Here is a 23,604-nt window from a genome sequence, read left to right on the forward strand (position 1 = left end):
TTTTCAGCGCTAATCACTAACTGACGCTTTCATATTTAATTTTCTGGTTTAATAAGTGTAATTATCCTCGTATGAAAGGGCCTAATTAGAACCATAACCCCTGATTGACGCAAATGTACACCGTGAGCCGAGCCGCTCTCGGGGCCTCTCTCGAATCGCAGGACTCGGATGTGACGTCACCACGGCAGCGCGCTGTGGCGGTCTCCACAGCAACGCCGCGTGCTGCAATGACGCCAGCTCAGGCCCCGGCTCGTGGTGAGTGGGCGTGACTCGCCACGTTAGCCCCCCCTTCTCCACCGTCAGTGTGGGCGGGCCCCGCTCAGAAGAGAGCGAGCGAAACACGACACCCCGAGGACGGAGAGAGGCACGGGGGGAGGAGAGACTAGTGCTGAATGGTGCGAGAGTGAGTGGAGAACTTAAAAAAGTCTGTAAAGAAAGAGAGGTTCCGCTCTAGCGTTAATTTCTGTCAAAGAAGTGAAGAAGCTTTGCGGTGGAGGGATGTCAAACAGCGACGAAGATGCGGTTGAGACGGAGTAAAGAGCTCCTGGACAGTTAGCGAGAGAACTTGTTCAAAGAGAGAGAAAGGCTTTTCGGCTGGCTCGAGTCGGGACGGTTGGCCGTTTTCCGCCGCAACTTGAGCAGATTTCAACGCTGCGAGTTTACGGCAAGAGAAGTGAGGACCAGCAGCGAGGGTCCTGACCGCTCAGCTCCGCTGGAAAAGAGAGCAGTTCGGTCGGTTTGGTCGGTTGGCGGAGAGCCGGAGAAACTGACCGAGAGAGCGCGGCGACTCAAAAGGAGAGAGCCGCTGAAGCACTTGGCTACACAAAAGTTTGCCGTGTATCTTCACCTAGTTTTCCAGATTGGGAACTCGAGGGGGAGGAAGAGGCCGAGAGACTGACTTTTCTTTCCACGAGCAACTTTCGTGGAATTCATCTTTTTTTTTTAGTTTTTTTTTTTTTTAGCAACTTTAGCTGTCCTGCTTAGCAGCTAAAGCAGAGAGAATGAAAACACCGGGAGACAGTGGTAAGTTTGCGTGACTCTTGCTCTGATTTTTTTTTTATCCACCATTGTCTTTCTTGTTTACTTGTCGTCGGCAAAGCTAACAGTAACTACACTGCCTACTAATGAACGAGCCAGATAGTTATCAGCACCCGCTTCCAGTTGAATAACGCGATGAAGACCTGTTGATTTTAGCGGCACAGGTTAAGTGTAGTAGTCCGTGGTTTAGTTCGCTGGATACGATTGTAAAATCTGGTGCAGGTTTAGTACTGTACGTCGGTTCAAGAGGAAGTGGTTGAACTACTGTACAGTTGTTACAGCCGACATCCTCCGTGTCACCCTGACAACCTAATTTCACCATCCAGCACCTTTCAGAGAACAGGCTGAAAATCCCAGAAGCATTGTGCGACTGTGTTTTTGTACCGACTGACTGAGACAGAGAGATGTTTGACGTGTATATAACTTCTTGAACACTCTCCTCCTGGTGGTGGTGTTGATGAGGTGATTGGATCTGGCTAGGCACACACGGAGCAAGCTGATATTAACCCACTAACTGTGAGCACACATTTGTTATGTACTTGGCCTGTCAGCATATTGAAGTGAGAGCAGGGGGGATTTCCAGTAGTCAGCTGAGGTCTCTGTGTGTCATTTTGTCTAATTCCTGAAATGCTTGCATAAGTTTGCTCTTGCTCCCCTTCACTGGAAGCCAACCATGTCTTCTCTAAAGAAAGGAGGAAGTGGAAGTAAAATAATTTGTGCCAGCTTTTCAGTTTATTGTTTCTGGTGTCAGTGATAATCTGCCTGACACAACAAAACTAAATTTAGGTCCAGTGGATTACATTTGAAAGTGTGCAACAATCATTTATTGACTCAGTGTAAAACAAAATATACATATTTAATCTTTTTCTTTTCCTGCCAGAACAATGTGATGACTTTCTAAGTAGTTACTGGTAAGCATTTGGCATAGTGCTGTGTGTAAACTGTTTGGGACCCTTTTCCACTTGGGACGCTCTCCTCCCTTCCCCCACCCTGTCCCCTTTCCTGACTCCCGCTGCACCCAGCCTCAGCCCATCAACCCCTTAGCCCTCCACATTCCTGCACACACACACCCACTCCCTGCAGCGGCCCTGAAGGAGGCTGCCATGACATCACACCACATCCCACCACAAGTAGCTCTTTTATTACAAGGAATCCAGTGTTTGTGTGGCACTACAGATTTATTTTTGCTAAAGTTATGGGATTGAAATATCCAATTTGTGTGTGTCTGATTGTCATTTGTCCAGTAAAGGTACAGAACATGAACTAGCCCTGCTATAGTGTGGTTGTTGTAAACTGTGTGCTGCCATTTAACCAGTCAGTTTTGCATTATTTTTTTCATATACTGTCTGGTCCATAGTTAAACACAAGATAGTAGAAAATGACTTTTACAATTTCCTTGACCCCAAGGTGACAGTCTAAATCAAAAAGATGTTCAGTAAATGATAAAACAAGACAAACAAAACCAGCAAATCTTTACATTTAAGAAGCTGAAACCAGCAAACGTCAATCATCAATAATCAAAAAAGTTTCAGATTAATTAACTAATCATTTCAGCTCTAATAGAAGAGCAAACAGCCTCTTGCCCCATGTGAAGATATAACCTCTTTTAAGTTATTTGTCTGTTTATCAAAATAACATTAAATTAATTCCCTTGATTAACTAACAGATTAATCCTTTCAGCGCTAGTTGGTGAATATAGAAACTCAATCTCTGAGGAGTTAACTAACAACATTCTGATTTTATAACACCACCTTTAAACAGTTGAGTTATTGAACTGGTTAATCCACGGTGCTTTCCTGATCTGTCTGATCTCCTGCTGTTGCTGAAATCAGGACACAAGTTTTAACCCCTTAACCTGTGTAAATCTCATCATTCAGAGGGAGCACATTTCTTGAATGCAGAAGGATATAACGGCACTTGGATGTGTGTAGGATAAAAAATGTAATCATCCCTTGCTCGGATGTTTGGTGATGTAGGATTATGTCCCATACGGTAATCTATGGAGCTATGAAGCTTACCTCCTTTCTCTCAATCATCGACCATACATTTCCCCCTGCACTCCTGTTTTCTACAGTCATTTCATTAGCCTGAATAGATGATAGAGAATTGATGCGATGATGCAGGAAATGGCGGGAGTATAGCTACATCTGTTGGTTTTGTGGTGTTGGAAAGTGTCTGATCTAGTTTCTGTTTCCGTATATTTACAGCTGTTTACCTGGTCTGGTTGTGTTTGCCGAGCCGGGTGATGAAGGCAAAGTATTCTACAGGTTGCATTAGTCGGCAGACAGGCATTTGGTGGTCACCGTCATATGTCCACCTTTTTGTGTACCTCAAAGGCTGTGCTAATGATTGATTAAGCTCTGGTGATAAGGACTTACACACACAATAATAATAACTTGCTTATTGTATGTCACTCCCTTCTTAATATGTTATCTACACCCCCACCACACACACTTTGTCCTTTTTGTTACACTCATTTTCCTTCATCCCTCCCAAAGGGTTGCAATTTTTCCTCTGCCACCTCTGTCATTCTTTTTTCTCTCTGACAGGATAAGGACTGGTGTGTGTCTTTGTGTGATGGAATTGCATAGTGGGACCCCTGGCTCTGGAGTGGCCATTGTGTGTGTGTGTGTGTGGAGTGTTGGACAATGGTGGGAGTGGGGCAGGCCTTGGGGCTGATTGTGTATGGACTTGTGGGGCCAGGGACCTCTCATTGTACTCATAATGGTGCAGAGTAGCTCATAGTTTGGTGGTGCTTTTGACAAGTGAAGAGACCACACTTCTGCGTGTGTTTGAGAAAGAGAGGGAAACAAGTGTAAGGTAAATTTGGGCATCCAAGTCTATTTTCCATCAGTCATTCAACTAGGTAGTTTAATGAGGATTGTTTTGTGCGGCTTCACCAGAGTGACTGACGTACCATTTATTCTAGACACACATACAGTTCTGCCTTGTGATGTGGCAGGACGGGAGACAAAAGGGTAGATTGTGAGCAATGAATCGAGAGGGAAAATTTCACCTTTTCCCTGTGTGGGTTTATGTGTGCAATTGCGAGCATATGCTTTTCAATCTCGACACACAGCCACTGTGATGATAAGCACAGTGAATAGCCTTATCTGTGAAAACTCCCTCGCAGTGCTGACCACAGCAAAACCACTACCTCCCATTATGCCAATACAGTTTTACAGCCTGGTTTATGGGACAGTGTCCTGCTGTGATCAGGCTCAGCCAACATGCTTTAAGCCTGAAACAGATGATGTTCCATAGCAAAACCTCCATCTGAAATAGCTGACAGATTCTGTTATGTGCTAAGAATCAACTTTGATTGCTTGTGTGAACATACCAGCTGTTTGGTATACCACTAAAGCTATTAAGACAAAATACCATTGCTGACAAAACTGTGGGATAAAATCTCATTATATACACTTTTTTATAACTGTATTGTTTTAAACTGTTGCTAAATATTGAATGTTACATTCAGCATTATATATATATTGATTTTTATATCAAGTAGAATGAGCATTGCAGAGTGAGCATGGCCCACTTTTCCTTGTCACAACAGTTCTTCATAAAAGTTTTGATATGGTTGTACGTAAGGCTAAGTTGACAAATGACTTATAGTGGAGGGGGCCTTCAGTTGTGGAAATGTCTGTATTTAGCCAGGAATGTGACCAAAGGGAACAATGTGCTCAGCCAGTCGACACTAATGGACCTCCCCACCATTAGTCCTGTGCCGCCCTTGACCAGGGAGACCGGAGAGACCACAGCCAACAAGGCTGCATTACCCTTGATAGCTTGGGTGCTTGTGACCGCTGTCCAGCTCTGCTGGCGGCCTGTTTGCACCCCTTGCCCCAGAGACCCACACATTAAATGTGTCCATTGAGTCCTATAGATTATCGGCCTTCCAGACCTGTTTGATTGGCCTTATGGTTGTGATGTCCGACACTAAAGAGCTCCATTTAAAATGCACTTTTTACGCTGATAACAGGGCTGCAGTACTAAATGTGTCCTTAGGCCATGTGTCGGTGATGTGAGTTGAGCCTAGTTTTACAGTGATGCCATTGGTTGTAGCCACAGCATGACCCCACATCGACCATATTGGAAATTGGTCATGAATGGTAATGAGTTGTGTCTGCAAGTCTGGATGGGATGGACTGTTGACAGATAACTGTAACACTTTGACTAACCTATATGTGAGTACACAAACCAAGTACGCACACACTTGTGCACACACACTGCTGCTTTTTATTGGAATTCTTGGACCTCCCACATTCCTGCTTAGAAGGTTAATAGTTGCCGGCTGTGTTGCATTACACATGAGGGGAAAACACAACAGTTACTATCTCTACAAGCCTTTACTGAATACACTCACTCAGCGACTTGCAAAGGCATGCATTTATTCATATACAGACATATTTTGAATACCTCCAAAGAATGGTATGAATTAAGACAATGAGAAAATAATTATTATTTTCAGAGATGGGAGGTAAATTTTATTAAAGCTAGCACCCCCAAAATGCACACATACCCCACCATGCACACATACACACACGCGCACTGAGGTTCTCTTTTCAAATGGGTATCAAGATTCATGTTGAGAATGCAGCAGTGTGTGTTTCTGTGCGTGGATTGTCCTGGACTGTTGAGCAGCTGTTTGTGTTTGCGCATGCATGTGTATTGTAATGTAATATGGGGAGTTTACAGAGCTACATTGTTGTAGAGGTGATTCAGAGTGAGGCGCAGAATGGCATGTTATTCTACAAGAATATCAAGTGTGTATATGAAGGAGACAGGGTTTTTTGGGTGGGCAGCTGTGTAAAGGTATTACTTGTGAACAAAGTGTGTACGTCGGTGCTTGTGGGTGTATGTATAACAGCTTCTTGGTGATGGCGGCGCCATTGAAACTGATCCGAGTCTGGTAACATGTGGGTGTGTACACACACACACATACACACACGCACACACACACACATTAGTGAAGATCAGGTAACTCCATTTCTCTTATCCTTCCAGATGAGAGGTTTTATTTTGGATCTTCGCAACACAATGACCCGTCCTTTAGGTTAGAGCCTGGAGTGTCACCATTGTGCTGGTTGGAGTATAATCAGGGTGTGCACTGTCAAGACCATGACAGCACTCAGTCAGCCAGTGATGCAGCTAACTCTTTCTTCACCCCTTTCCCCTCAAACCAACTCTAAACCACACCACAACCACCTGGCCTGGCCTGTTGCACGCACGCACGCACGCACCAAACGCACAAACACACACACACAGTAGTTCTCATAATCCTCTACTGATTCATCTGCGCCCAGTAGGTGGCTGTTTTTGCCAATGGTATGGCTTGGCCCGAGTGGTGTTGTAATGTATACTCCTAATCTTCTTAGATTAACCCCAATAATACTGGTCATGCTGAGGCCATCCTTCCGTAGGGATCCGCACACAGTGTGGGTGCTCATACATTCCTGCCAGGATCAGAACAGGACTGGACCTTCTTTGACTTAAAACTAACGCACTTTTTAACTTTGAATATGATCTCTGTGTATACTCTTAGTCTTGAGTGTAAGGTGAGTATCTTTTATTTAAACAGAAAGTCAGTTTATGAAAGTGTTAGTCTGCACTCGGGTTGCAAGTTAGTTGGTGTATAATAATCCATAATTATTGGTACAATATTGGCAATTTGGCAATATCGAATTTGAGACACATTATTTTTCTTTTTCTCTCTTCTGTGTGTAAGATAATTAAGTTATCTTGCATAGAAACTTTAGCAGTACTGGAAATGACAACTTGCACACAGTGATTTAAACTTAATTTCTGCTTTGTGTGTGTCTGTAAGAGATTGGGCTGTCCCAGGCCCTCTGATTCATGGAGGTGGCAAGTGGAGCTCCTAACCCCTCTATAACCCCTTAAGTCCAGTGCAGTCAGCAGACACTCCCTGCAGAAAGGCAGCAGTGTTTGAATAGTTCCTCTGGCTATTTTTATCTGGGAATCTGCCTCTGTGCTGGACCCAGGGAGCGGGGTGGAGGGCAAATATCTAATCTAATTTCGGACGATGGGAAGTCACCAAAAGGACTTCTGTGCCACTAGCATAGTGTCGATATTTTGTGCGAGTGGTTGTGTGGTTGGCTGTCGGGTATTGAAATGCTGTCTGGCGCCAAGTTAAACTTTCTCTCTTGTCACCCTCCTCCTCTTCTCCCCTCTCTCCCTTCCCCCATTCCTCCCTTTTTTTCCCTCGTCTCTCTCTCTATCTTTCTCTCTCTCTCTCTCCTTTCCTGCACCCCATGTAAGGAATGCAAGATCACGTTTTGGGTTTTCTTTTCAACCAGTCTTTCCTCTTCATCTGCCTGTCTGTCTTTCACATTGCTGGCTGCGTCTGTCTCTCTCTTTATCTCATTTCTCTCTCCCTCCATGTTCAGACCTGTTCTCTTTTGTATGTCAGAGCTCATTTTGAACTTTGAGCCAACTCATCTCAGCTTATGTGAATGAGAAAGTTATGTGCATTTGAAAGGCAGGACTTGAGATGGACATGCCGTAAGACGTGTTTCTATGTTGGAACAAACTGTCTTTATTAAAAAGATTGATTCTGTATGCCTTTTAGGCATTATACACTTTGAATTTAATTAACACCACCTTTAATGACAAGGAAACCAGCTCTTTCCTCATCTGAGCATAGACTTATTTTGTGTAATACCAGCTGGGCTGTTTGCAGGTGTGTGTACTTACAGATGCCACATAATTGCTAGTCAAATTACAAACTGTGTGTCTGTGTGAAGGGAAAGTGATAAGTGGAAAGAGGACATCCACTGCCTTTTATTAGCTCTGACTGCCTGATCTTATTTCACCCTTCTGGACAAATCCACATGTAAACACTGTCTTTAATGGTCAAGGTTAAGTATGGGACAATAAAGGCTTTATCAAGGGTCATGATGAAAATTACTCACATTAAGTTGATTTCCTTATCGTGATAATGGCAAATCAAGATAATCATGAATATCCTCCCTTTAATGACTTGGAGAAAGCTCCTTTAGTGGTTTCCTGATTTATTTTGAATTGCCTAAGCCTGTCACCTTGACTGACGGATCAGCTTGCAGATTTTATCCCCCACGAAAACGTGGTTAAATCAGTTGTGGGTAAATACTACAGATTCCAAACTAGAGACCAACAGGTAGCTGAGGTTACCTCCATTTATTTATCCTTTTATTTGTGCAGGATGACCTTATGATATATGATTACTCATTAAGATTCATTCCAAACAAAATGTAAGGTTAAAGTAATTACAGTATGTCGAAGTGCAATTTTAAGTATATTTTGATGATTATATAGAGATAGAGATAATATAATGATCATGAATCGCAATTATGTCAGACAGAGAAATGTTGACACACAAATATCTCAGCCTAAATAAGACCAAGTGATTGCTGATAATCTACCTCCCACTGGAAACACAGGCCTCTCACTAGATGTGGTTCTTTAGCCAGACTTTTCTGCCAGAAGGAGCCTTTCTATGAAGTCTGTGGAGGAGACAGAGATGGTGTTTTCATTTGAAACACTGTGGTGTGTTTGTGCACACACAGATGCACATGTCCCTGTTGGGGAGAGAAACCTTTTTAAGCATCGATTGACCCTCCCATCCTCTCCTCCCTCTCACTATCATTTCTGTGTCACCAATCCATGGACTAATACCCCAGTGGCAGCTCCTCTTCCATTAGCCTTCTCCTCCTCTTTCATCCTCTCTCCCCCTTCTCTCCCACTTCATGTCACCCTACTCTGTCGCTCTTTCCTTCACTGGACACCCTGATTTACCAGCCATTATGACTTGATGACCAGATACAGCACAGTTGTCGGCTAGCAAGGCTCAAATTGTACAGAATCCTGTCAGTCAATGTCAAAATGCATCAGCAGCAAGAGGTGGTCGGTGTTGGCGAAGTCGCCCTGAAAACTCTAAATATGAGCTAAAAGTTAAACGAGTCCACAAGCTGGTATCGAGTGCAAGTTGGCCTCAGTGCATGTAGCAGTCCGAACATATGTTTGTACTCACACACACAAACGGCCAAGGGCTCCTTCCAAGATGTGCAGTCTCGGGCAGAAAAAAGATTGCACTCACAGCAGGACAAACATCCGACTCTATTTTTGCCCACTCGCCATCGTCCTCTTAAATGTTCATAAGACTTCCTTCCTCCAGGGCACTCGCTTTTTCTCAGCTCTCCAGGTGTGTGTCTGTGTGTTGCTGTGCTTGTGTATCTGTGTGTGTGCTGTCCTGAGAGAAACTGAATAATGCATTGGATCATTGGAAAGGTATTTATAGGAAAGCAGAGTGATTAAACTTTAATGACAAAGTCGGGCATCAGTACTGCTAGTCATATAGCATATCCTCCACCACACACACGCACGCACACACACACACACACACACACACACACACACACACACACACACACACACACACACACACACACACACACACACCAAACTTAAAAAACGTGTTTGTCTCATCACATACTTCTTACAGAGTTTGTCTTATGTGCTTTACCACTCTCCACTCTTTAAGTGCCTTGACCCAAACATATCCATGTATCTTACTTATTTATTCAGGTTTTCTATCCCAGGCTAGACCTTTCAATTTTAAACCACAGTGTTACACTTAGTTAAAGATTTTTGGGTAAGTGGCTGCGGTTTGGATTTTGGCTGGACATTTTTCAGATAACCACAGTGAGAGCAGGATTTTGAGTGATCCCTTCATTTTATTCAATTCATCATATTATATCATCACATCATTTTTATTTCAGAATACATAATTTACTTGGATTGTTCTGCAAAAATAACCACTGTGTATAGATTTTACTAAGGAAAAATGTGTATTTTGTATCCTATAGCACTTAGACGTAATCTACTATTTCACACTAACACGACTGAGGATTGATTAAAAAAAAACTTAAAATCCACACCCTGGTTCATGACATGAAGGTTAAGCAGCTTGCCCAGCCCCTGCAGTCTGTGTGTACATGTATGAGCGCCAGTGCCTCTTTACAGTAGCCCTGCCCTCGGTCACAATAGTTTTATCCATGTCCATTTTTAGCATCAGATGTGGCCCAGTGAAATTATGTAACAACCAAGCAGTTGCATGCGGGTGGGCGCACACACATATAGGCCTACTGTACATACACACAAACACACACACACAGTGATTGTTGTTTTAGGGGCTTAAAGCTTTTGATGAAGAGAACAGTGAGCTAGATCCCCTGACCAGTCACAGGGTGAGAGGGGAAAAGGAAAGTAGGGAAGAACGGATCCAGAGCTGCGAGGGGATTTGCAAAGCATAAAGGGAAGGAGAGAGAAATGAAGCACTAAATGGGGACAACCAGAAGTACCACAGAGGGGGAAAAAAATGTGAAAAGTGCTTGGTCATAGGGGTTGGAGCAAAGGAAATTCAAGCAAGTTGTTGTACGATGAGTATGTTGTAATACAATGGGTACAGAACATGTTACATTAATAATAGTGCTCAATGGCATATTAGAACACTTTATTCATAGGTGCTTAATGTAAGAAATGATCATCTGTCAAATTCAAACTCACAAAGTGGGGGCAGCACATCACCACGAAGTTGGGATGTCCACCCCTATACTTATAAACAAACAATGCACAGTCCTTACTAAAGTCTGACCGATATATATCAATCAGATGATTTTATTTGCTGAAATCGGCCAGTGAAAATATATCAGCAACAGTGTATATGATTTCCCTTTTCCTTTAGAGATTGGAATGCAATAACATACTTAAGGTGATTTATATTTATTAAATCCAAACATAGAAAATATGAGGACTGCAGAAGAGTTTAAACTGACTTTGTATACATATTTGTATTGCTATATTAACTGCTGTCCTAGTAGTATTAATAATACAAAAATTCCAAGTGAAGTTTACCGTTTCAGTGCACTGAGAAAAATGTGTGTACATCAGCCAACACATCGACTACGAAATTTTCTAAACAAAAAATCGTATATATTGCTCCCTTAAATACATTGCATTAAAATAGATAGCTATATACATCTTGAACAAGGTATTAAGGATGAATTATGGATGTGGTCAAACAGATTTCATTGGCATATTTTCTATAACATGGTGTGTATGGTTTATAACTGCCAGCATATGCATATCTGCTTAATGATAATACTTTGTATACATGTTACCTTGGAAACAAATGAAGCATCATTTGCCTGCCAAGAGATGCCGATCGTAAATATCACGTTCTTGACTGCAGGCTAGAGAAAGAGTGCAGGAAATGAATTGGAAGTGTTGTGACCATAATTTCAGCGAATCATTTTTTGCCCAAACCCAAACTGATATACACTAGGGTCTTTGTAGTCACTCACTCTCTCTCTCACACACACACGCACGTATGCGCACACACACACACATATCTAGCATCACACACACACTCTGCACAGCTTTTTCTTCCGCTGGCCCCAAGCTAGTATCCTCACTGTTTGTGTGTGGGCGTTGTGTTAGTAGGGTTATTGTGTTCGTCTGGCCCAAGTATTAGCCGGGTTCTGTGCAAAGGTACACTCTCTCCCTTAGGTTAGTTGTGAGAGGAGGCAGAGTGCAGAGGTGTGTGTGGGAATGTGGGATCTGTGCGTGCGTGTGACTCATTGATGTCAGGGATGTGAATGTGTATACTTGTTCATCTGCGTAATGTTGGGTGCGGCATTAAGTTACAATTTTTTTTTTTACCATCACCATCATGTTGCAGTTGCCAAAATTTGGTCCACTGCAAGGCAAAATTAAATAATCAGATTATAGTCAAAGGCGCACAATTGTGCTCTCATTGCTGAAGGAATCCTCATGCCAACATTTCCAATGTGGCAGTGGCATTTTTATCCTGATGATTGACACCTTGGATGGTTGAGGAGGTTAACATTTAAAATTCTGAATTGCCAAAATAAAAAATATCCACCTGTCAGTGATCAGTTCATCGCCAATTGCTGGGATTTTTGCCTTAAAGTAATAAACAAACAAAAACAGATTATTGGTTGTGGTTAACATGGAGAAGTAGTAGTAGGGACATTGCTGATGCCTCTAGTTCACACTGACGAAAACAATTTGATTTTCCACAACAGTTATCTACAACTCTGTTTGTGTTTTGAAATGCATCATCGCATCGGGGCACTCTGCAACCTTTCTAGCAGAATTAAATCTCAAACAGACATCAGTTACACGCTTAAGTGATTTCAGAGGTTAAAGATTCATATTTGTCCCTCTCCAGCTTCTGTCATGGTTTTTATTTAGGTAACACAATTGAAATGTACAATAACTGAAGTACCTCTTGAATATAAATGCAGGACAATGTGCTGAGTGATGTATTGGTGTATGTGTGTAATCAAATTGCCATTGTGGAGGTGTAACTGTAAGCCAGTGCAGCTGTCACTTCATGGGGAACCCCTGTGCTATCTTACACCTTGGACAGATGATCTGATCCCTTTTGAATCAGCGCTCAGGACAATAGATTGTATGTATGCGGTCTGTATAATATGCGCTCATGTCTTTGTGCGTGAAATGTAACTGAGAGGTATCACCATTGTATGTTCACACACACGTACCCACGTACCACACACACACACACACACACACACACACACACACACAATGAGGTAGCGCCTCATGTTATGAGTTGAACCAAGCGGAGGTAATCGGTGTGTGTACACTCAGCTCTTACATAACACCATCCAAGCAGTACACTGACGGAGGGGAGAAAGTTCATTGCTCCCTCTCTCTCTCTGCCAGTCAGTCTTTTATCTCTGTGAACTTACTTCCTTCTCTGCAGCTCATTCATTTCTGTTTTCTCTTCCTTCCTGCTCATCTTTTTCTTTTTATGTGTCTCCTGACACCTGTAATACATTCAGCCACATCTTAAAAACTAGCATTGTTGGGAGAAGAAAATCACTCTTAACAGCATGTATCATTTGATATAATACATAGATGTGATCATTTTAATTGCCTATTTGAGAAGTTTATAGTTTTGTGTGTGTGTGTGTGTGTGTGTGTGTTGGTGTTCCCTCTGTCAGCAGTAGTGGGATAAGCAAGTAAAGTAAGATGGGAAATGGAAGAAGATTTTGTGTAATCCTGAGCCATGTGCTTTTGAATTATGTAAATGTTTATATCACATTTTGTGAATCCAGGAGTTACATCTTGTTTGGGTTGAATCAGTGGTATAAGGTGAACACGTAACCTTATCATTCTGGGTCCTTGTCCGACACAGGGCCGTTGTTTCACACCCCCTCATAGTTCTTAAGTTTAAACTGTTTGGCGTTGGTAAAAACAGAAGTATGTACAAGCTAGCAGCCTGCTCTAAACATTTTGATTACTGATACATGTTTCAGTTTACTGGAAAAAGTTGATCAGAGAGCCAATTTAAATTTTGTTTCAATCAGATAATTATGGATCCACTTTTTCTCATGTTTGTAAAGTAGCAGAATCCTATTGAAAAGTGACAGCCTGTATGAGTCACAGTATCCATTGCCACTTATATATGCAGCATATACAATCCATTTAGCCATATAAGCACAGAGATTCCACTCTTTTCAGAGCTACTTGCATTGCACTCAGTACTCCTGACTGCTTTTGTGGGTCTGGCATGCCAGTCAGAACTTCATTGCAGGTTGAATCAGGAGCACAGTCCCACACATGCCACTCAGTGAGGCCATAATGAAACAAAATATAATAACTGAAAGGTTATGCAGTTTGGTTATGTATGCGGCTGGGGCAAGGATGTGTATGGGTGAAGAGGACTGGTCTCTGCCTGTACAGGGCAGCTGCGTTTTACTGCTGAGCTCATTGCCTAGTAGAGCGGATTGGCTATCATTGTTCAGATGGGTGGCTGGCACAATATAGCGCACATAAAGGTACATACAGTAAATACAAAATAGAGCTTGGTCATTTTGTAAGGTCAGCTGTGTCAAGACCTCACTGCCACACACCTTCTGTAGCTCTCACTCATCTTATCTTTCGCCTTCATTTCTGTATTTTGCTCTTCTCTCAAGTTACATCATCATCAGCCTTTCTCTCCCTCGCTCTCTCTTCCTCCCTCTCTCGTTCTCTTGCATAACGTCCAGCTTTATTTGCTCCAGCTGAGGATTCTAATCTTTCCCACGAGGCAGATCGCAAGAGCAAACCAGGAGAGGAGAGAAGAGGAACTGGGCCTGACCTTTCTAACCTGCCCATGTGCGTTGCCTCGTTAACTCAATCACTCCGCCAATTAATGAGATCTGGAACAGGGTTTTGTTTACAGGCACCACCAACACAGTGTTAAAGTGTGTGTGTATGCATGTGGTTGTAAAGATTGTTTTTGTCGTTTATACATTCAGTCTGTCATGTCAAGTGTGTTTGTTGGCATGTGTGTCTCCTACTCAGCGCTGCAGTGTTGTAGGTGCATGGTCTTTCTTGGCAGCCCCATGTTAACTGGGGGATAAGCAGTGATTATCTACACAGCCTGCAGTGTGCGTGCGTGCAAACACACACGCACACGCACACGCACACACACACACACACACACACACACACGTACACACACACACACACACACACACACACACACACACACACACCTAGGGAGACCATGATGATGTGCCCATTCCACCATTGTGGCTGATTGTGTTCATATAAATGAGACTGTGCACTGGCTCCAGTCCAAGAAGACAGTGTTACTGTAATACATGCATACAGGTCTATATGTGTCCATGTGTTTGTGTCTAAAGTGTGCATTGAAGCAACATTTCCTCTTTATTCTCTTACACACACAGAGGCACAGAGACAATACGCTGGCTGGCTGGCAGCGACGTCTGCACGAGGTGAACGTTACATAAGGCTGATCAACACTACTTAATCAGCTTTCGGAGACATGCTTAACAAGCTGACCAAATGGGGTGAGGGTTAGATGAGGAGGAATCGGAGGGAGGCGGCGAGGAGGCGAATGGGGTTCAAGACATGAGTAAGGGCACAGGAACAAGGCTTGATGGAAAACAGGAGAAACTGAGTGAAGGGTGAGACTAGAAGGGGAAGAAGAGACAGTGGTGACAGGCGGTGACACGGCATGTGTCTCTTGTCCCTGTTTACGATGGGATAAGCACACACACATAAACACGCTGTGCTCTGCCCTCTGTGTCCCCCTCACAGCTCACTGTGATGCACAGTGGTGATTGCCAGGATCCTGTGTGTGCATGTGTTTGTCTATAGCTGTGTGTCTGCGTGAGAGTGTTTTTCTGGACATTTTCTCTGTCCACCCAGAGTGAAAAATGAGCATGTCATCCCACATTAGTCAAGACAATACAAGTCTTTCTTTGGGCAACAAAGTGGATAGTGGATCATGTGGCCTTCCACAGTTGTAAAGCTGAAATGTTTTACAGTTAAAATGACAAAATGGTGAATGTTAGATTGAATTGATCAAACAGCATCTGTTTACTGAATTCAATGTTTTGAGTTCAAAATCAAAATCCCTACTCTTTGGTTCAACCCCTACAACATCTGATAAGAACTCTTGATGTAGTAGCTCATTTGTTAATTTCAAAGTCACAGCCTATTACTTGGGTAGCTAGCTATCTAGCTAGCACATGGATTTTCCAACATGACACCATGGAAATGACAGTTGCCGCGTGTTGTGGCAAGTGACTGGCTAACTAGCTGCAGTAAGCATGTCAGAGAGCAAGTTGTACATACATCCACGCTTATTCAAGATTACATGCTTTGCTGCCTGTTGTTCATCCCTAATATCAGTTTAACCCCTAAACTAGCCATATCTGTAAATATTATTTTAATATATATATATATATTCAGTATTTGCGGCCTCCTGTATTGAAAAACAATAACATTGCAAACGTCAAGGTAATGCTAGATGTTACAATTAAATATTTTGTGTTGCTTGTTGTTGCTTTCACAATGGAAGAATTAGGGAAAGTGATGTGCTGTTTTTTTGCTCGCTGTGCCTGAACATTGATTACCATCTAAGTAAGCCATATTGATGCATTTTATCATACAATTTATATGTTTTTTTTGCGTGCATTCCCTTGCACCTAGTTGTACTGTTTTCTCTACTCACAATGTTTCTCACCCCTTTAACCCCAAACCCTTTTGCATCAGTGGTCAATGAGGAGTTATTTATATATGTTTTTTTTAAATACACATCCTAACAGTTGATTGTAAGTTTAAGTTAAATTTCACCTGAATGAAATGGTAAAAGCAGCATTAAAATTCCTTAAAGAAAAAAAGAACGTCCTGCTTACCGTAATCCTACTGCAGAGGAGGAGCTATTTTGTGTGCATCACATTGAGTTTTTTCTCTTTCTGTGGCCAGCATGTCAAAACCATGGGTTGTGTGTTCTGCCTCTGTCTTTTGTTTCGGACTACAAATTATTCCCATTTGGATGATTTATGAACATTAGAGAGAGCACAATTTCCAAGCACTCTGCCTTAACATTTGTCAGTGCTTTTTGGGGGCAAATTGAGCTAAATTATAACGTTAAGGTTTTTTTTTCCTGCATTCTCTTTACTTGTGATGGCAGTTTGTTGCTCTTGTGGTTCACCACTGTCAAGTAAATGCAGAGGAAACACTCTAAATCTAAATGGTTGTATTCTAGTCATGATGGACATTTGTTCTGGCTGTGGCAGTGACTCTGTCTTTACCCCGGTCATTTTATACCTTTCCTTTTTATTTCCTTTTCAGCACTCATTCCACTGCTCTCTCCTTTTGACCTTTTCCCACTTTCCTTTCTCTAAATCCCAAACACACTCTTACACACATACACAAACCTCTTAAAGAATGACTAGCAGATGTGGACAGAGCTTTTTCCTTCATCTAAAATTAGCTGAGATAGAAGAATGGCAGGAAAGCGTGCAGGGTTGGACGCACAGGCGGGAGGGTTGGCGGGAGGGTTGGGGGGGGATAGATGGAGAAGTAGTCTAGAAGTGGAGGAAGGAATAGGTTGATGGGACTTAGCGAAGTAGTGTGTATTTTTGGTGCTATTCACACACATTGCTGACGCACAGGAACACACAGTCTACCACTGCCTGAGACTTTAAACATGCATGTACTGCTATTTAACACACTGTGTTTAGTATTGTGGGAGTGTGGGCCTGTGTTTGTCAGTGCTCTTTTGTTGGACCCCTTTTCACTATTGTCATTTATTATTTCCTGCAAGGTTTGTCGATAGTTTATCTTTTATTTATCAAAATTAGATTTGGAATAAGTGTCAATCCCAGATGTGATACATTCTGTCTGTGAAAGACCCACTTTTCAGTTGTAAACAGCACAGCAGACCTATTGGCTTCGGCGTGTTTCTCTTACCATCATCATGATGCAATGCTGCTGTGAAACTTAGTGTCCCTAATTTTTGTAATTACCTATCTATTAGCACTTTAAAAGCTGGATGCTGTACACTGCTCCAAAACTGCTCTCCCCTAAGCAGCGGGAAGGTGTTAAGGACAACAGTGCTAGTTGGCAAGCTGCCGATGTCCCCTGTTCACTCGTCACCCAAGGGCCCGTTTAGAATACCAGTCCACCAGCCCTCTGCTTCACCCTTAAGTAAGGTTTATCTCTCCCCTGATGATCGCATAGCCTACAAGGGAGTGTGCGTGTATGTGTATTTGTAGGACAGGAGCAAGTTGTACAACAAGTTGTATTTTGATGTTGTTTTTCCACAAACTGTCATTGTTCATCTTTGTAGAAAACCTGTGGAGCTTTTATGCTATGGTTGCTTTTGTTTTTCTGAAGACACTTCAGGTAACTGTTTATGCATGTGTATGTTTGCACCCTACTACTCACAGTGAATACCTTGTGAATGCAAGCTATCATCTGCACAGTTAACGGCACCATAGCAGTACCAGAGAAAAACATGATTCCCCGGGGCCCGTCACCTATTCTAGTCTCACCTCTTGTCTGAACAACATCATGCAGCTCATAACAAGAGGCACGCACAAACACACCGGCATAGTACATCCACAGGCTTCCCAGTTTTTGAAGACTTGTGCAAAGGTGTTCTTTTTATTCTGTTGCTACAGGATTTCAAAGGTAGCTTCAACTGAAGAAGAAACATGTAAAGTAAAACGAATGCATAGTTGCATAGAGGAGTTTCAGAGAATTGTTTGGGCTGAACCTAGCTTTTGGTAGGCATTTATTTCTGTGAAATATTGCTAGGTAATGAAAGCTCTCGTGGAGTAGTGAAGGCCACAGGAGTCTGGAAGCATTAATGGTGGACAAAGTCATGTATGGCTCCTCTCTTTCTTTTCTTGATGTTATGTGCATCTTACATTTCCAAAGGAAAAAGAAAGCCTGGCCTATAGCTCAAGAAAAATTCATTGACCTTAGTCCCCATTATTAATGTATAATTGTATATTGATGGCGATGAGCTTGTAGCCTATAGCCTGTAGAAAGCTATATCAGAGGTTAACAATAACCTGACTGAGCTTTCTGTGTATGATGACGTCATCAGGACATATGTTCCAATTAGATATTTTGCTAGCTGTCGATAGACTTGAGATGAAAAATGACAAAAAGAAAGCAGATACATCAGTGTGCATTTAATCAAAAGCTGCGGCCACATGTTCAGGACAGATGCCCACACTGTTTGCAGCGTCCTTGATTATGGTGAGGCTATTTCTGGAAACGAGACAAAATGTGCTTACCGAGATCCCTGAATACTGAATGGCTCGAAGTTTTACCACCTAGTTGATGTCACCTGAAAAGGTGAGAAAATGTGAGGCACTGTAGAAACAACTCTGTCTCATCAGTGTTTCTATCTGTCCAAGATATTGAATGAGGCTGGCTGCTACACTTTGAAGCATACTGAGCCTTCATAACCAGCTTTACCTAGCTAATCATTTGCCGGTAGCAAATTGACTACCTTTTTGTCTGAACATATGATGTCCTTCAAAGGTCGCATGCATGGCAGATTGTTCCATCAAAATAAAAAAAAGAAAAGAAATCCTGAAAGAACAGCAGGACCAGTAAAATCTGCTTCATTGGATCTGCCTTAGTCACAGGTGTTTATTTGTGTGATGTACCCACTATTAAGCCCACCCTGAGAAGCGTCATTTTTTTTAGGTCTTGCCACTCTTTTATTTTGGGCTAACAAGACCAGGCCTTTCTAGAATTAATTGGGAGAGAGCCAGTACTCAAATATTGAATCACCAGTCAAATCTGGCAAAAATCGCTGGAAAAAGTTTGGTGGCTTTGCCCCAACATAAGGTTTAAAACGCCCTTTGCACCACAGGTTATACATCTACTGCCGGAGCTTGACATGGTCAGTTCATCCCACCAGAGGCCTTGAACAAATGCAAGTTCAGTGTCTAATATTTGAATCCCCTCACCTTTCTTTGTAATCCTGTGAATAAGTGTGATTTCCTCCTCCTCCACCAAATCTGATGCAATGCAAATCCTGTACCTTGTTAATATTACCCTCAGGGCAGGGAGGTAGAGATGATGTTAAGTTAATGTGCTTTGCCAGAAGACCACACAAGTTTTTAGATAAAGCTGAACTAGTCAATTCACAATAAGAAAATAAATAAATAATTGGCATTAACTCTGATGTGATTTTTTTTTTTATGCAAAAAACACTCAATTTAATTGTCAAGTTAGATTGAAAATCTTCAGGATTTGGACTTTTTTTAGACTATCATTAACCATGATAACATTTAACTGCAAGAAATGTCTTTCAAAACAGTTCAGGTGAAAAAGCCAGGAATCACCAGATACAATTACATCTTCATAGCTTAGAAGCATACCCTCGGTCTGATTTTTGAAAAGTACAAGAACAACTCCTCGTGAACTGTTAGATGTCTGGTGTAAAGATCAGGTGTCTGGCTGCTTCGTCTCTCACTTGCCATCACGCACCTAGAATGTTAATCCACTCTGGAATGTGTCGGCTTCAGACACGAGACAGCAGGTCTCCACGTACGTGTGTTCATGACTCAGTTGCCTTTTCTCTGTTTTATAACATTGTTTATTTCATAATGTTGTAAGAAAAGGAAGGGAAGAAGAAATCACTATAAAAGTGCTCGCCATCAAAGAGTGAGAGGCCCAGCCGAGTCTTTTGACGTGCGGCGTGTTATTCTCTCTGAACTCTGTTTAACGCAGGACTCGTTGCCAGCTTGTTGCAGGGCCGCTGGGCTGGTTTACACTGCAGCCTTGTTTGCCTTGAGCAGCCCCTGCTTTTGGAGAGGGTAGAAAAGTTCTGTCTTGTTCCCACCCAAGGCTAGTGGGCACACACACACTCATACACACAGATTATGCACACACACACTGTCATGTAGCACAGAACTCTGTCTCCTGACGACTACCTGTTGCTGGCAGATTCTGCCTCCCACTCCTTTCTCTCTGTGTCTCTCCATCTCTTACTCGCTTGCTCCTGCCCCGCTCTTCCCTTTCTAATACCTGGTCTATTTGAGTCCGTGTTCCAGGCTTGAAAGGATTAATTGCCCGTTTATGCTTTATTTTTTTGTTCTGTTCGTTTCTGGCTGGTTATTTTTAGGCTTTAAGTGTCTGGTTGCTAGGAGACAGTGTGAAAGAGAGAGAGAGAAAGAGAGAGAGAGAATGGAGGAGAGTTTGCGTTGTGAAGGCTGAATTACAAACACATACACACACTGAGTCAGCACTGACACACACTCGCACACATAAATATACACACACAGGGTGTTTGAGTCTGTAGCTGTTATTGTGGACTTGTTTTTCTGGTTCAGTGTATCTTTTTGGCAGGTCGGTGCTGAGTGTTTGTTACTCATTTATGGATATTCTAGCTCCTATATTGTACCTGCTGTCACGTGCACACCTAAGTGAGTCTGTGAATATGCATGTACAGTAGTGTTAATTTTGTTTACGAAAACTATGAGTAAATGTGTTCGTCAGCAGCCTTTTTTCCCCATGACTAAGCTTAGACAATTACGAGACTGCACAGACGTCATTAGACACTAACTGTGACTACATCAACATGCTTAATTGTTGACGCAAAAAGCTGAGATTGAAGGACTGAGTAACTTACGTCAGTCGTTTTACAGAAATGAAGTTAAAGCTAACAGTGAGGACAACAGGTCCTGGGAGAGAGCTGATATTTGCGCCCCTTTTCCGTTACATTGAGGCTGAGATAAAAAGAACGAATGCTTTGCTTTATCTGACAGGAAGCAATGTGGCCATAAAATAGCTGGTAAGAACACTACAAACCTGAAGGGACACCACAATGAAACTTTGGCAGGTCAACAAACATTAGGTTGTTTCTTTATTATTTATCATTATTATTTTTAATGTTAAGTTATACCAAGCCAACTAGTAAAGTGGTGGTGGTACATTATGCATGCTGTGTTTTATAGCTAAACCAAACTCAATAAGCTGGGCTCAAAAGCTCAATTGGTTTTGAAGGAGGGTTAGGGTTAATAATAAGATCAAATCTTATGTGAAATAAGTTTGACTAAAATGGACTCGGTTGACTAAAACTTGATGACTAAAATGACTGAGACATCAACAGTATTAATTGACCAAAATACAGCATTACAACAGTGTAGATATACCATAGTTCCTTGAGTAAAACGAGATTAAAAATGCACAGATTTTAAACCAAGTACAACATGAACAAAAAACAGGATGAGGTTGGCTAAACATGATTAAAAAAAAAAAGACATTTGAAACATTAACACTAACCAACATAACTAAATGTACATTCTCATTCATTTGAATTTTATGACACATACAATAATCTCTAAGTAAAAATAATTATCATTTATCTGTTTTACATTCACTCAGTGCTTGCCTGAGTTTGTTCTGATTCTAGCCAGATTTTATGTGTGAATCAGAAATGACATGCATGGACACACACGCACACACAAACACACACACAGGAAACAGATCTGTTGTGGTGGTGCATAACAGTTGCTAACATCCTGTCCCGCTCTAGTGGCACATTCCAGGAAACCACCTCCCAAAAGTACCACCTATCTCTTAGAAACGCACGCACACACACACACACACACACACACCTGACAGTTGTATGGTTCGATCATGCCACATCTAATTTACTCCAGTGTGGCAAAGTCACCCATTGACATGACACGCATACAGTGACAGCTCAGCTTCACATGGTGGGGGATCACAGCTACAGCTCTAGTGCTATCGAGTGCTCAAAGGCAGGGCAATGAGATATTATGGGTTCACAATTCTCAAGTTGAAATTCATCTTATCTTATTAAAATTACTTTAAAAACATTTGGACTTACTAGGACAATGACCGTGGGGCTGCATCTAACAATTGTGTCATTAATTATTCACCTAGTTAATTTTCAAATTTTCAATTTATCAATTACATGTTTTTCTATAAAAGGTGAGATAATGGTAATTGACATCGTCTGGTCTTCGTACAGCCCAAAACCCAAATACTAAACTTTGTAAAGCTGAAACCAGCAAATATTGACTGAAATGAGTAAAATTAACTAAATGAATTTATATTCAGGCAATAGGCCACTTGCTCAAAGGACTATCTGTTAAAGATGAGCTTGACTCTTACTTGTAAATTGTCTTAATTTCATTATAACATCATATATAGAGATAATGTCTAAAGTTCCTGTGCGCTCCCACACATGGAGGTGCACACAAAGGCAAACGCACTCATACAGGCAGTAGAGAGTGTAGGCAATGTGTTGTAGAACCAGAGGTGAAGTGTCAGCTGGCAGCTCTCTGCCAAGCTGTTGGCTGGAGAAGTACATTAACACCGGTCTGTGAGGTGGGGCGACCGAGTGAAAGAGAAGAGAGGCGCCTGTGGCCAGTAACATGGTCTTGTTAGTTCTTAACAGCTTTTCCCTAAAAGTAACTTTGAAGGAAATTATTAGCCTGTCATGGGAAAATTACACAAAATAGACATGTCCTCTAAACATTTGAAGCTGTATTTTAAAAAAGGTGTGTCCTCTTATGCAATTTCACTTACTACTCTTTGATATAAAGTAAAAATGAAGATTATGACTTGCAAGTTGTTTTCAGTCTGTTTCAAACAGCTCTCACTGCTGAATAGAAAAAGTTAACCATAGACATTTTATCGCACAATATTATTGAAAAAAAGAAGTGAAAGCTTCAAGAACATAAGAATGTCATTGTAGCTGTCTGAAATCTGATGTGCTGGATGAGGTTGTTGTCAGGATGTTTCTGATCAACATTACGGTGTCAGCATCTATGTCAACTTCAAATACTCAGTTTCAGTTAGAACTCACTTTCATTCAGTCATTGTGGTCCACCACAGTGATCCCTGGTGCATAACATTGTCATTTCTATCTAAATTAGTACCATGCTAGAGGGGGCTGTTCCACACATTTTACATTTGGGAAAGAAAAAAAAACTTAACACCAATTGTATCAGATCAGTACTCAGAATTGGCAGATATCCGAAGTGTGGGTCTAGAAAATGTTATTGTCAGAGAATGAATCAGATTGTTGCATCGAGGGGTGGCCAACTTAAGCTGAAACTTAATTGTTGCCAAAAAACAAGCCCCTACTTTGTTGTATATTTAGGATGCAAAATTATACTTTAAACACAAGTTCCCCTAATTGACTGATGTCCT

The 23,604-nt window shown here is 41.8% G+C and overlaps 1 protein-coding gene across 1 annotated transcript in view; it reads left to right on the forward strand.

The window, feature by feature from the left end:
• Window positions 1-259: 259 nt before the first annotated feature.
• Window positions 260-23,604, forward strand: part of erfl3 (Ets2 repressor factor like 3) — a 51,883-nt gene continuing 28,538 nt past the window's right edge. Inside the window, exon 1 of the mRNA XM_030393994.1 lies at window positions 260-1,023. Within this exon, the coding sequence (XP_030249854.1) occupies window positions 1,002-1,023 (22 nt within the window). The 5' untranslated portion in view covers window positions 260-1,001. The remainder of the gene's footprint in view (window positions 1,024-23,604) is intronic.

Source organism: Sparus aurata, chromosome 17 (genome assembly GCF_900880675.1).
Source record: "Sparus aurata chromosome 17, fSpaAur1.1, whole genome shotgun sequence".
Lineage (NCBI taxonomy): Eukaryota > Metazoa > Chordata > Actinopteri > Spariformes > Sparidae > Sparus > Sparus aurata.